Raw genomic sequence first — 14,866 nt, forward strand, 5'->3', positions numbered from 1 at the left:
AGGTCTGTGATAGGTTGGAAGGCCGGAGAGATTAAATGACAGCAGGGATGATGGGGTGAGGTAAAAGGGGGTGGGGTAATGGAACAAGTAAAGAAACAAAAGATGGGTCTAGAGGAGGTGTAAATGGCAACACCAGAATCATTACCAGCCCCTGCTGTCTGAAACAATGGGGGTACTGATCGAAAGTTGTTGAACTCGATGTTGAGGGTCGTAAAGTGTTGTTCCTCGAAATTGTGTTGAGCTTCAGTCCACGACCTTGGGACGTCACAAAGCGCTTCACAGACAAATAAATACTTTTGAAGTGTCGTCACTGTTGGAATGTAGGAAACGCGGCAGCCAATTTACACACAGCAAGCTCCCACAAACAGCAATAACCAAAGCTGTGTCAGCCATGGCTCAGTAGCACCCTTTGCCTCTACTTTAGGAGGTTGTGGGTTCAAGTCCCACTCCAGAGACTTGAGCACAAAAATTTAGGCTGATGCTCCCGGTGCTGCACTGTCAGAGATGCCGTCTTTTGGATGAGATGTTAAATGGAGGCCCTGCCTACCCTCTCAGGTGGATGTATAAGTTCCCATATTGGAAGAAGAGAAGGGGAGTTATCCCCAGTGTCCTGGCCAATATTTATTCCTCAATCAACATCACTATAAAACAGATTATCTGGTCATTATCACATTTGCTGTTTGTGGGAGCTTGCTGTGTGCAAATTGGCTGCCGTGTTTCCCACATTACAACAGTGACTGCACTTCAAAAATACTTCATTGACTGTAAAGCGCTTTGGGATGTCCGGTGGTCGCGAAAGGCGCTACAGAAATGCAAGTCTTTTTCTTTTATGAATCTGTTTGAGGTGTTTGTTGAAGGACTGTTGTTGGCCTAGGACACCTGCCCTTTGTTTGGTTTTTGAACTTTTAAGGGAGATGTGTTGATCTCATCCTCTCCTTCCTGCGGTTGTGAGTTATTGCAGAAAAGACCGGTGGGGTAACTGGGATGGATGTGAACAATGACTCACTCTGATTGTGTCGTTACATGTTCACAAGCACTTCATGGGGCTCACCTAGCCCATTAGAGACCGCCTGATCGCTGGGGGGGGGGGGGGGATTAATCTTAGATTGGATGAGTACTCTGCTGAATATCTCCGTTCTGTGTGGTGTTGGTTGAGAGAGGAATGTTTCCCTTTGCCCATCTTCAAAAACGGTTGAGGAATCTTTAACGTTCTCCACACAGATCAGTCTAAAGCCTCTTTTGAAAGACGGCACCTCTGACAGTGTAGCACTCCCTCAGCGCTGCACTGAAGTGTCAGCCTGGATTATGCACTCAAGTCTCTGGAGCGAGGCTTAAACCCACAACCTTCTGACTCGGAGGCGAGTGTGCTGCCCACTGAGCAAACCTGGGCAGCTGTTAAATGGTCGGCAGCAGTTTCAGTAACATTACAAAAAAATATGAAGCCTAAACTTTTTAAACAACATTGTTGCTGTACTTGTCGCTACATCAACCTTGTACTGTGAAAGTCTTTCAAAACGGCATGCTTTTTGTCTCAGCTGTGGCTCAGTGGGTAGCACGCTCGCCTCTGAGTCAGAAGGTTGTGGGTTCACAGCCCCACTCCAGAGACTTGAGCACATAAACCTAGGTTAACACTCCCAAACCGAGGCCCCATCTGCTCTCTCAGGTGGACGTAAAAGATCCCGCGGCACTATTTCAAAGAAGAGCAGGGGAGTTCTCCCCGGTGTCCTGGGGCCAATATTTATCCCTCAACCAACATAACAAAAACAGATGATCTCATCATTATCACATTGCTGTTTGTGGGAGCTTGCTGTGCGCAGATTGGCTGCCGCATTTCCCACATTACAACAGTGACTATACTTCATTGGCTGTGAAGCACTTTGAGACATCTGGTGGTCGTGAAAGGCGCTATAGAAATGCAAGTCTTTCTTTCTTGCTTGGTATCTGTCGATCTAATTACTGTTTGTGGGACCTAGCTGTTGTATTTATCTCCTATATAGCAGTGACTGCTGTACAAAAATAATTCACCCCTTGTAAAATGCTTTGGGACAAGCAGAGGACATGATCAGCCACAATCTAAAAACAAGTTCTTTCGAACATGCAAGAAACCAAGGTAGACTGCCAGTATTGGATCCGTCGTGTCAGGCACTCTTATCTGATAGAGATTCAAGAAAGGACTTGCATTTGCCTTTCATGACCTCAGGACATCCCAAAGCGCTTTACAGCCAATGAAGTACATTTGAAGTGTAGTCACTGTTGTGATGTAGGAAACGCAGCAGCCAATTTGAACACAGCAAGCTCCCACACACAGCAATGTGATAATGACCAGACCATCTGTTTTAGTGATGTTGGTTGAGGGATCAATATTGGCCCCAGGACACCGGGGAGAACTCTTCTTCAAATGGTGCCATAGGATATTTTACGTCCACCCGAGAGGGCAGACATCTCCAACTGGGATCCTATCCTGGTTTAACATCTCATCCGAAAGATGGCTCCTCCGACAGTGCAGCGCTCCCTCAGTACTGCCCCTCCGACAGTGCAGCGCTCCCTCAGTACTGCCCCTCCGACAGTGCAGCGCTCCCTCAGTACTGCCCCTGCGACAGTGCAGCGCCCCTCAGTACTGCCCCTCCAACAATGCAGCGCTCCCTCAGTACTGCCCCTCCGACAGTACAGCGCTCCCAGTACTGCCCCTCCGACAGTGCAGCGCTCCCTCAGTACTGCCCCTCCGACAGTGCAGCGCTCCCTCAGTACTGCCCCTCCGACAGTGCAGCACTCCCTCAGTAGTGCCCCTCCGACAGTGCAGCGCTCCCTCAGTAGTGCCCCTCCGACAGTGCAGCACTCCCTCAGTAGTGCCCCTCCGACAGTGCAGCGCTCCCTCAGTAGTGCCCCTCCGACAGTGCAGCGCTCCCTCAGTAGTGCCCCTCCGACAGTGCAGCGCTCCCTCAGTACTGCCCCCCAACAGTGCAGCGCTCCCTCAGTACTGCCCCTCCGACAGTGCAGCGCTCCCTCAGTACTGCCCCTCTGACAGTGCAGCGCTCCCTCAGTACTGCCCCTCCGACAGTGCAGCGCTCCCTCAGTACTGCCCCTCCGACAGTGCAGCGCTCCCTCAGTACTGCCCCTCTGACAATGCAGCGCTCCCTCAGTACTGGCCCTCCGACAGTGCAGCGCTCCCTCGGTACTGCCCCTCCGACAGTGCAGCACTCCCTCAGTACTGGCCCTCCGACAGTGCAGCGCTCCCTCAGTACTGCCCCTCCGACAGTGCAGCGCTCCCTCAGTACTGCACTGTAAATTTTGTACTCCAGTCTCTGGAGTGGGACTTTGCCCCACAATTTTCTGACTCCGAGACGAGAGTGCTACCAGTGAGCCGCGGCTGACACCCAGTTTACCTCTGGTCTATAAAGTACAGGTCTGACATGGCACAGCTTCTGCTTAAGACTCTAACCTCATCCCTCCACAACAGAAAATGCAAATGGCTGTCCTTGCGGAGGCGGTGGATCTTTGCATGACAAAGATTTGTCACTTGAAGAAATAGTTTGCCTGCTCTTCGAGATATCCGTTTGCGACCCCGTACTCCTTCCTTCATTGGTGAAGAGTTTTCTTCTAAGGTCCCTTCCAACTCCTTCCGCTGGTGAAGATAGTGTAGGGAGAATTCTGGGATTCTACCCACCATTGGTTCAGTACCTCAAGAGGCTCGAGTGGGTGACTTGGGCAGAATGGCTGTTACGAAAGGCAGTCCTTTCACCAGTTTGGTTGAGTATTCCAGTTGACCTCTACTCTAAGCAAGTACAGACTCCATGCTAAGCTGATGCTTTTGAGTCCCAGTATTGTTAACAAGGGGCCGATATAGACCTTTTTTCAAGAATGAAGTCTTGAGAGAGGTTTACCTCACTAATGGTCTTTCCGCAGCGTTAGATTAGGGGCTAGACTATGGATCAAAACAATCCCACTGCAGAAAGACAACAGCAGGTGGAAAGGCAACAAGATGGTGCTGGTATTGAGCCCCATCGTCAGCGACGTCCAGGGCCTCACTCGACCTACTTGAGTATTGTGAGAAAGAAACCCCTCATTAAATTGGCCTCACATTCATCGGGGAGGAGATTTCCAACTCCTTCCCGTGGTGAAGATGGTGCACGGAACAATCTGGGATTCACACTCCCATTGACTCAATACCTTAACAGGCTCTATCTGTGTCCTTGACTTGGGGAGAAAGGCTGTTGCTAAAGGCACCAGTTTGGTTGTGTACTGCAGTCGCTCACCAGTTTCCCCCCCTCCCACTTCCCCTCCCCTAAAGCCATTGTAAGGACCAATGAGCCTGACCCAGCAAGAGACCCTGTCATTTAACTGGGATCCTATCCTAGCTGTTCTGAGTCAGGGAACGGTAGCATAGTGGTAATGTTATTGGACTAGTTAATTCTAGAGGCCTGGTCTAATAATCTGGTGATCAGAGTTCAAATCCCACCAAGGCAGCTGGGGAATTTAAATTCAGTTAATTAAATACATTTGGAATAAAAAGCTCGCATTAGTAATGGGGAGTATGAAACTGCTGGATTGTCATAAAAACCTATCTGGTTCACTAATGTCATTTAGGGGAGGAAATCTGGCTTATATGTGACTCCAGACCCACAGCAATGTTGTTGACTCTTAATTGCCCTCTGAAATGGCCACTCAAGGGCAAGTAGGGATGGGCAATAAATGCTGGCCTTGCCAGTGATGCCCACATCCTGTGAACGAATATTAAAGATTGCTCTCCATCTGTAGCAATTAGCTTGTTTGTGCTCCTTGTTTATCTTCCTGTCCCTTGGTGAGTTCTGTTGCTATTAAAACACTGACAGTGTCCTACAGGACGTAAGCAACACTGATTGCTATGGGCACATTGGTGAATGTTGTATGAAGGTAGCATTGATGGAATGATGTGTTCAGAATCTCAGGGAAATGGTAACTCCACAGCCCGCGGCTGTGTCCCTTCTCACCAGCATCCTTTTGTTGTCTTTCAAGCTGCCCTCTGTCTTTTCGACGTGGATTGTTTTTCACTCCTGTTCTAGCCCGAAACCTTGTGGAAATGTCATCAATCTGAAAATTTTAATTAAATCCTTCATTGGATGCACCTGGTTTCTGAAGCAAGGCTCCCACCGGGCCTCTGGTGATTGGCGAAATAAGGAATAGAGAGGTGACGAGGGCTCTGGGAAGAGACGTAGTCACCTTGAGCGTCGAAAGCTGCCTGCTTTCAGTGACTGTGTGGACACACATGCACACGGACATCTGAGACAGCAGGAGAGAGTGTGCACCAAATGTGCGCCAAGCAAGTTCCTTGGCTATCTCACGTCGAAACCCTCCGAGGTTGACTTTCAGAACACTTAAGGATGCACAGCAAAGGCTTGTCGCTCGAGGAGACACTTCGCCTCCTCTTAAGGATATCTGTCCTGCGACCCCAAACCCCTCCTTCGATGTTCCACTCTGAATTCTTTCCCACGAGGACCAGCACAACAGGCGCGACAACGTATCTTGAATTCGCAAGCAACACCTCCTTACCTTTCAATTTGGGTGTCGGTTCAGGTACCCTCTCCTGTGTCTTACTTCTGCGTTCCCATGTCCTAGCCAACTGGTGTGGTAAAAAAAAAATTTTAAACGTTGATTAGGGAGATGAGAGAGTTGGGCGTTATTTTATGGCCACACTGGCATTGTTGCAAGCGACTTTTCTCCTGAAGCATTGACTCTTGATGCCGCTTGTATCGTTGACAATTGAAGTGAAAGAGATTTACCAAAACATTTCATCTTGCTGCTTATTTAAGGAGGATTGAATCGGACCTAAGGTTGATTTAATCCATTGATTGAACCAGAGGAAAAACTGGTAAATATAAGCAGGCTCAATTATACGCAGACACAAATGGAAATCGAGCTACTATTGAGAGTTTTTTGAACTGCAGCTTCTGACTGACTGCAGAATGTGGCATTTATAAGTGATGCAGTCAGGGCGTTTGACGTGTGGGTCGATATCCTCTCATTACTGTCTGTTGACTCACTGCCCCTTTGATTGAATCTTTTGACATTTGTGCAAAACAGCTTTCACGCATGAGGTGTGATGTTTGATTACTGAACGCCACATATTAATTTTTAGGCTCCTTAAATAAACCTATTCTGTCAGCGAGGCTCAGCATTTGTGCAGTTTTGCAACCGAAATATTAGCTCCGATTATTTTTCATAAACGATTATTGTGCGGGTCGCCCATCTATAGTTTATCTCGCTTTATTTTCCTTATTCCCCAGGATTCACATGCGGCTATGCTGCCCAATTCCTTTGTGAGTGGGGACAATCAAAGGTTAAAAAAAATAAATCTATGTCAGGCTGTCAGTAAAAGGAATGGTTGAATTTCGGTTATTGATCTAAAAAGGAAGAATAATACCTTCATTTATGTCGCAATGCCTCACACAGTGGGGTAGAAGTTGTCCGGGTCCGTAAACTAGCGCACGTCACCAGCGCACTTCCCAAACAGGAGGGCCCGAAGCCGGCCAGATATTGGTCCCTGGGCATCACGAAAATTTCTTTTGCGCGAGTTGCCTGTGGAGGCGCGATGGACTCTGCCAGCTCGCGCATTGTGAATAGGACGACTGTCGGGCTGCTGAGAGGGGGCTTTGGAGTGGGCAACAGCGGGGATGGGGGTGGGTTCAATCACGACTGTAGAGTTGGGGGAGGCAGCATTCGGGAACGATTTAAAATCAACACCTTCTGTTCTGAACTGCTCAGTGGAGAAATCCCGGCACCAGCCTTCCCCCACCCCCCCCCCCCCCCCCCCCGCTCATCCCAAAGCAATTCCTGCCAGGGGGCCTAAAACAAGCGCTGGGCCCCTCATTTACAGATGTAAGGGGCCCTCTGCCTGTTTCAGGCGGCCGTTCCTGATGACTGAAAGATGGCCCAACCCAGTTTCACATTGGAAGTTTTTCAGGTCTCCTTGGGACGCAGGATGTTGGGCCCCAAAATTGCGCCCACGGTAAAACAAGGTCCAATTCTACCCCTCTGTCTCTAACCCATGCAAACCAGCATGTTAACACCTGTAAGATTCCGCGCTGAGGGACAAAAGCAAACAAGTTGGGTGACCGGAGCCAATGCAGGTCAGCGAGCACGGGTGGTGGGTGAGCGGGAATTTTAGAATGAGCTCAGTTTTATGGAGAGTGGAGGTTGGGAGGCTGGCCAGGAGAGCATTTGGAACAGTCGATTCTGGAGGTAACAAAGGCAGGGATGAGGGATTCAGCAAGAAGATGAGCTGAGGCAGGGGTGGAGACGAGCGATGCTGCTGAGGTGGAAGTAGGCGGTCTCAGTGCTGGAGAGGAGATGTGGTCGGAAGCTCAGCTCAGTTCAGGGTCAAGTAGGACGCTGAGATTGTGAACAATCTAGTTTCTTAACCTGAGTGATATCACGTTGCATTGGAGCTCCTTATCACCTTTCAGCAGTGAGTTGTATTTTTATTTACCTATATTTCTGCCTCTACCTGTGGAAACATGATATTGGTTTGATAATTAAGAATGTGTTACGTAGTGACACCTGGTGTAAGAAGCAAAGTTGTCCAGAGATGGTGACGGGAGCAGGTAGACTCAATGGGAGAGAGAAGTGGATTCTGGTTAAGAGATTGCCCAGTTTTGGCTACACACCTGAGTTGAGTGTGGGCAAGTGACAGGAACAGAGAGCACCCGAGAACTTGGCAGGCAGGGTTGGTTCAAGCATCATTGTTGTATACAGGAGACATACATTATAAAATATTGGGAGCTTTCAAGACGATTCCGAGTGCAAATTATTTATTGCCCGGTGAAGTGTATTTCCTCTCAAAAAATGCATCTTTCTTGACCCTTAAGTACCATTTACGGAATGTAATCCTTTCTCATTGCAACGGAGCTTCTATTATCCACTGTAATGGGCTGAATAATGGATTGGTGATAATCGAGAGTCTCTAAGTTATGACCCTACTGGTATTGGACAGCAATGGCTTCAGCGCAAGGAGTAAGAAAAGTACAACACAAATAACAATCTTGATTTAACATCCCTCCCTATCTCTGTAACCTTCTCCAGCTCTACAACCCTCCAAGTTATTTGTGCTCCTCCAATTCTGGCCTCTTGCGCATCCCCCGATTCCCATCGCTCCAGTATTGGCGTCCGTGCCTTCAGTTGCCTGGGCCCTAAGCTCTGAAATTCCCTCCCTAAACCTCTCCTCCTCCCTTTCCTCCTTTAAGACACTCCTCTTTGCCTGCCCTAATATCTCCTTATGTGGCTCGGTGTCAAATTTTGTTTGATAATCGCTCCTGGGTAGCGCCCTTGGGATGTTTTACCACGTTAAAGGCACTGTATGAATGCAAGTTGTTTTCTTTTCGTTTAGTTCCTATTATAAGATCTTTCCTCAAGTTGAAGGGCCAAGGCCCATGGTACAGGACAGTGCCAAGTCTGAAAGGAGAAGGAGTGGTGGCTAGGGAAATCAAGATGTAGTGATTGGGCCAAGCCTCTTCCTCCTGGAGGTAGCTAGTAATTAATCTTATATTGGATAGAGACTCAGTTAACTACACTTAAGGTTCCCCAGGATCATTGGCGGCACCTGTGAGAGGGACGCAGAGGGTCACAAGTGCTCTGGCTCCCACAATCATCACTGCCTCGGTGCACGTGATCATCAAAAGCAACTGAGGGAAGATCTAGAGCATTGAGCAAGCAGAATTGGCACCATCCGTGTGCAAGAAACTTTGGACCCTCGACAACAAAGAGTCCTCAAAATGGATGTCAGAGGGGGCTTCTCCCGTGAAGAAATGCTTTGCATCCTCTTTCGGATGACGGTCCTGCGTCACCGGTCCATCATCGGAAAGGTGAACACGGACTACCCGTGCGTGAAGCGTCCCGCAGCCACGGTGCACTACTTTGGGATCCTGGGCACCACTGAACCTCCCTTCAAAGTAACTTACACCTCAGGTAGTTTTCTTCACATTGCGTCACGACCCTGTCGTGGCCCGGCGGTGAGGCTGGCGCCTCTTGAAATGGGACGTGTTGGGATGATGTTACCCACGGTCGGGTACCACGGGCAGAATCTGACTTAGGCTGCGTGCTTCAGTTTAGACAGGTGGCTTTCAGTTGGGGAAAAAGCTAAAAAGTATGATCCTGTTTTTAGAGCGACAATCTCTGTATTTCAGACGCAGTTGGTTCCGAACCTTGTCGAACGTTCCGTTGTATGACTGCTCTGCAATGCAAGGTTTGCTTTGCTGAGTGACTTGAGTGTTGACACAATCAATACCATCTTTTGATTTTATCCTTGTAACATAATCTGGTGAAGATATCTTGGCACAAAATGTTATACTGTTTCATTGCAGAACACAGAATTTTTTTTTTTAATTTGTGGACAGGCACATTTTCTGCTATCTTGCACAAGGAAAGCCTTGCGTTTGGCATGTTCAATTACTTTTTTTTGTGAAGACTGAGTTCATCACAGTGAGAGATGTTAGTGCTGGGAAATTGAAGGCTTTCTATTTCAGGCAGCCAGTGCCAGCATCAAACACTCCCAGGGCATGAAAGCACGGGTTAGATACAGAGTAAAGCTCCCTCTACACTATCCCATCAAACACTCCCAGGGCATGAAAGCACGGGTTAGATACAGAGTAAAGCTCCCTCTACACTGTCCCATCAAACACACCCAGGGCAGGTACAGTACGGGTTAGATACAGAGTAAAGCTCCCTCTACACTGTCCCATCAAACATTCCCAGGGCAGGAACAGCACGGGTTAGATACAGAGTAAAGCTCCCTCTACACTGTCCCATCAAAGACTCCCAGGGCAGGTACAGCACGGGTTAGATACAGAGTAAAGCTCCCTCTATACTGTCCCATCAAACACACCCAGGGCAGATACAGCACGGGTTAGATACAGAGTAAAGCTCCCTCTACACTATCCCATCAAACACTCCCAGGGCAGGTACAGCACGGGTTAGATACAGAGTAAAGCTCCCTCTACACTGTCCCATCAAACACTCCTAGGGCAGGTAGAGCACGGGTTAGATACAGAGTAAAGCTCCCTCTACACTGTCCCATCAAACCTGTAGAAAATTCTTTCTCATTGTGTGAATTCACACTGCCTTCTCCAATAGTACATGAGATTCCTATCAGTTGGCCATTATCCGTGATGGTCCTTGAGGACTCTTCCCCCTTTAGGATTTGGCAGTTTTGTTTGCCAATTTCCATTCCACTCATTGCCTGTTACCTCCACTTGACGCCTGTCTCATGGAATAATGTAGTAATCCTTCGCGTATTACATGGACGCACCTGGTTCACTGAAACAGAACTCCCCTGGGGGCAAGTGGCAACAGGTGAGGTACGAATGGGCGGGCCGCGAACATTCTGGTTGAGCAGCGTACAGCGGCATAGAAAGACACGTAGGCGGAACCCACGAGAACCGCACGTCTCTGTCTACGTGAGACACCTCTTGAAAAATCGGTGCTGTTGCCAAGCAAAGCTTTGGAACAATGTTTGCTGAAGGACCTTTCACCCAAGAGGAGAGGCTCTGCCTCTTTGTGTTGCGGGGGTTTCTTTCTGACTCAGGTTTAAGACAAATGCTCCGTGTGTGAAGCATCGCACAACGACGACATCTGAGTTTTGATGCCACGGAATGCATCGCATTACCTTTCAGCATAAGTTATAGCTCAGGTAACGACATTACTACTTCGATGTTTTGCCGGCGTTGCGTATCGCCGTAAGTCTCCGTGAAACTCAGTCCCAATGTTTGGGTGATTAAACACCTTGACCAAAACCCGGGCAAAACGTATTTCAAACTCTGTTCTAACCTAGTATTATTATAAGAGGATAAATCCAATTCTGCAGGAATCCTCTTTGATAGGTTACCTTACCCCACGTTGCGTGATATAGTTTCACGTGCTGATATTTAAATCCTGTTGACACGGTCCTTTGAACTGACTAGTCACTGAATGTGGCCAGTCCAGGCGGACCTATGCACCAGGTGATGGCAGCACTTCAGCCCATTCCTCCAGAATACTAGCCCTCCCTTCCTCACACTGTCACATCTATCTGATTCACTCTGTTGTGTTGGGTCGGCTGCCCTCCTTTGACTCCTAGTTCCATTTGTTGGTCACCCCTTTGTCTAAAGCAGTACTTCATGGCGTCTGGTCCAAAAGTTCCCTTCACAGCCCCGAACCTCTGCCCTCTTCCCCTGCTGCTTTAGCGCACCTAAAAATATTGCTCTGAGTTTAATCTCTGTATCCTATCAAGTATGTTTTTCTTTCTGCATAAAGTCCCGTAAGAGATATGTCTTTTCAACAGGACCTCTAGCTTATCTGCTCTTTTCTCAAAGATTATACCTCTAATCACATCGGTCTCCGAGTCCTTTGTACCGTCTCTGATGTTTGAACGCTACGACACATCCAAAAGCATCTCTCTCTAAATCAAATGAGGTTACTTAATCCTGTGTAGATCACTGGTGAGGGTGCATTTGGAAGATTGCCTACGGTAGCCTCGTGGCCATCATGGTAGGCCAGCAGCTTGGAGATTGAGAGATCAAATCCCACCACGGCAAGTTCAGAAACGGAATTCGATAAAATTTGTGGGCTGGCACTATAGATAAAAGTGACCATAAAAACTGTTGGGTTGTTGCAACAATCTAAAGTCCTTCAGGGAAGGGCACCAGCGCCACACCATGCGCTGGATTCTTGAAGCTCTCAGTTCTGATCCAGCTGTCTTTCTGTGGCAACAGAAAGTGCAGGACAAAGGCCAGAAACCTCCCCAAGGGGGAAACATTTGATAGGATGTCTTCAACCGACCATTCTCACGCGTGTCCTGGTGCCTGTCTAAGAAGGCTATTGACAGCAGGTTGGGGAAAAAGCAATGGCATATCAACCCATCCACAGATGGTGCAGTTGGTGAGGAGAAAATAAGGCCAAAAACCATTGGCCTCCTCCTGGTCCTTTCAGCCCCTCGAGCCTGTGCCGCCATTCAATTAGCTCATGGCTGATCTGTATCTTAACTCCCTCCACCCGCCTTGGTTCCATAGCACTTAATACACTTTGCCTAACAAAAATCCATCAATCTCCATTTTGAAATTTCCAATTGACCCCCAGCCTCAACAGTTTTTTGGGGGAGAGAGTTCCAGATTTCCACCACCCTTTGTGTGAAGAAGTGCTTCCTGACATCACCCCTGAACGGCATGGCTCTAATTTTAAGGCTATGCCCCCTTGTTCTGGAAAGAGGTTCAGGAATATCTAGTTTTACTTTTGTAAGGTAGATTGTTGCATAACCACTTCCCCGACCAGTCACAGAGTTAACATGGAGTGTTACCCGTAAACATCTCTACTAAATAAAAAGGGAAAAAATTGGACATTCTGGGAAAACGTGGAATTCCGTAGCAGGTCAATCAGCCTCTGTAAAGAGAAAAGGCCACTGTGACTGTAGACCCTTCATCTGAATCAGTTCATCAGAATGGTACCAGACAATGTTCCCGCTATAACAACAGAAAACGCTGGAAAAACTCAGCAGGCCAGGCAACATCCGTGGAGAGAGAAATAGAGTCAATGTTTCAGGTCGAAACCCTTCGTCAGGACTGAAAAAACACAGGAAATGAAACAGATTAAAAGGCCAGTTTGGGGGCTGGGAAATGGGGACGAGAGAACAAAAGAGAAGTGAAGAGACATTAAGAGGTATTCAAAACCAGACGAGATGGTGATAGGACTAGTGGAGACAAAAGACGGCTCTAGATGAGGTGTGAAATGCGCTGGCAGAATGGGAGACAGCTGCCATGTGGGAGAGAAAAAAAGGGGGAAGGGCACAAAACAAAGGTGTGGATAAAAAATATATATAAAAATGTAATAGGGGCCGAGGTTAATGTTCCCGCTATGCTGTGCAGCCACACAGCCATCTGCGAGGTCCCGCACAGGCCGCTCACCAGACTTTACATTGCAGAGACCACTCAGTGGGGGATGGAGGCCGGGTAGGAGGTCGTGCAGCTTACTGGGGGGGCGTTGGTACCAGGGATGAGGGGGTTTCAGCTACGTGGAAAGACCAGAGAAGCTGAGATTGTTCTCCTTAGAGCAGAGGTTTTGATAGAGCGGATCGGGAGAAACTGCTTCCAGTGGCAGGAGGGTCGGTAACCAGAGGACACAGATTTAAAATAATTGGCGCAGCGAGTTGTGATCTGGAATGTGCTGCCTGAAAGGGCGGTGGAAGCAGATTCAATAGTAACTTTCAAAAGGGGAATTAGCTAAATACTTGAAAAGGGAAACATTTGCAGGGCTCTGGGGAAAGAGCAGAAAAGTGGTCACTTATTTGATAGCTCTTTCAGAGAGCCGGTACAGGCACAATGGGCCGAATGGCCTCCTTCTGTGCTGTATGATTCTATGATTAAACATCACATTGATAGACCTGGATCATCTGGTAAGATACTTGTGACTCCAGTTCAGGGTGTGGCTCTAAAAGTTGGACTGTTGTCTATGTCCTTGAAGTCGTTCTCCTCATACTTGGGCCCTCATTTGAGGTCGGTCTCTATAGATGAAATTTCTCAAACTTCTGTTAGATAGCGAGGGTCTCGTCGGCACCTGGGCACTGAACTGCTGGGGGATATAAAGATGGATCAGCCAGAAGACTGGCTGTTGTATTTTTTTTAATTCATTCATGGGATGTGGGCGTCGCTGGCAAAGCCAGCATTTATTGCCCATCCCTAGTTGCCCTTGAGAAGGTGGTGGTGAGCCGCCTTCTTGAACCGCTGCAGTCCGTGTGGTGAAGGTACTCCCACAGTGCTGTTAGGGAGGGAGTGCCAGGATTTTGACCCAGCGACGATGAAGGATCAGCGATTTACTTCCAAGTCAGGATGGTGTGTAACTTGGAGGTGGTGGTGTTCCCGTGCGCCTGCTGCCCTTGTCCTTCTAGGTGGTAATGGTCGTGGGTTTGGGAGGTGCTGCCGAAGAATGAGTTTGCTCGCTGTTCTTTAACCTCCAGATGCACTTGGAGTTGAATTGACTTGGACCATTGTTCAACTATGACCTTGGTGAGCTTCCAATATGACATCGTTGCTTTTATCACCAGTTTATGCCGTGTAGCCTGGAATCTCGCACCATTCCCCCAATTATCTCCCAGGGTGTGGCAGGAAAAATATCAGACAAACAAACAAGGAGCAAAGAAAGATTCCATCCATTTGGAAGCCCTAGAGATGCCACTCATCATCGCTAATTGTGTAGGCTTTAGCGATTGGGTGCTCTGTTGTTTTTTTTTCTCTCTCTCTCATTCCACAGCTGCAACTCGCTGTATTTCGGTGACATCTTCCATCCTGTCCCGTGGAGATGCTGCTGTGGGCCACCGCCTGTTCCTTGTTTGTCACAGCATCCTTTAGAGTTCGTGTTAGTCGCCCATTGTTTTGACACTGCGTCTGACCGCGGATTGCGGTGTACAAGGAGAACGCAAGGGTTCAGAATAAGCTAGCATTAAGAAAAGCATCCTTGTGTCATACAGTCCTGAGAGCTGAGTGACTGAAAGGCCTTTGGTGTATTGGCATCCTCATTAGTGATCATCTGAGGGGCAATCACAGAATCACAGAAGAATCACAGAATCCCCACAGTGCAGATAGAGGCCATTTCGGCCCATCGAGCCTGCACCGACACATATCCCACCCTATCCCCGTAACCCCACGTATTTAATCCCCTAACACTAAGGGTCAATTTATCATAGCCAAATCAACCTAACCCGCACATCTTTGGACTGTGGGAGGAAACCGGAGCACCCGGAGGAAACCCACGCAGACACAGGGAGAATGTGCAAACTCCACACAGACAGTCGCCCGAGGCCGGATTTGAACCCGGGTCCCTGGTGCTGTGAGGCAACAGTGCTAACCACTATGCCACCGTGCCTCCCGTGCAA

At 48.3% G+C, this 14,866-nt stretch overlaps 1 protein-coding gene across 5 annotated transcripts in view; it reads left to right on the top strand.

The window, feature by feature from the left end:
- The window catches only part of robo2 (roundabout, axon guidance receptor, homolog 2 (Drosophila)), a 1,120,123-nt gene that overhangs the window by 154,344 nt on the left and 950,913 nt on the right, over window positions 1-14,866 (top strand). Inside the window, exon 1 of one of the 5 annotated variants that reach the window (XM_086007299.1) lies at window positions 8,545-8,937. The exons of the other annotated variants lie outside the window; for them this stretch is intronic. Coding sequence (XP_085863425.1) covers window positions 8,745-8,937 — 193 coding nt within the window. The 5' untranslated portion in view covers window positions 8,545-8,744. Of the gene's footprint in view, window positions 1-8,544; window positions 8,938-14,866 lie in introns of those variants that run through there. 5 annotated transcript variants of the gene reach the window in all.

This window comes from Somniosus microcephalus, chromosome 14 (genome assembly GCF_052327205.1).
Source record: "Somniosus microcephalus isolate GS21.2 chromosome 14, FLI_Smic_1.0, whole genome shotgun sequence".
Lineage (NCBI taxonomy): Eukaryota > Metazoa > Chordata > Chondrichthyes > Squaliformes > Somniosidae > Somniosus > Somniosus microcephalus.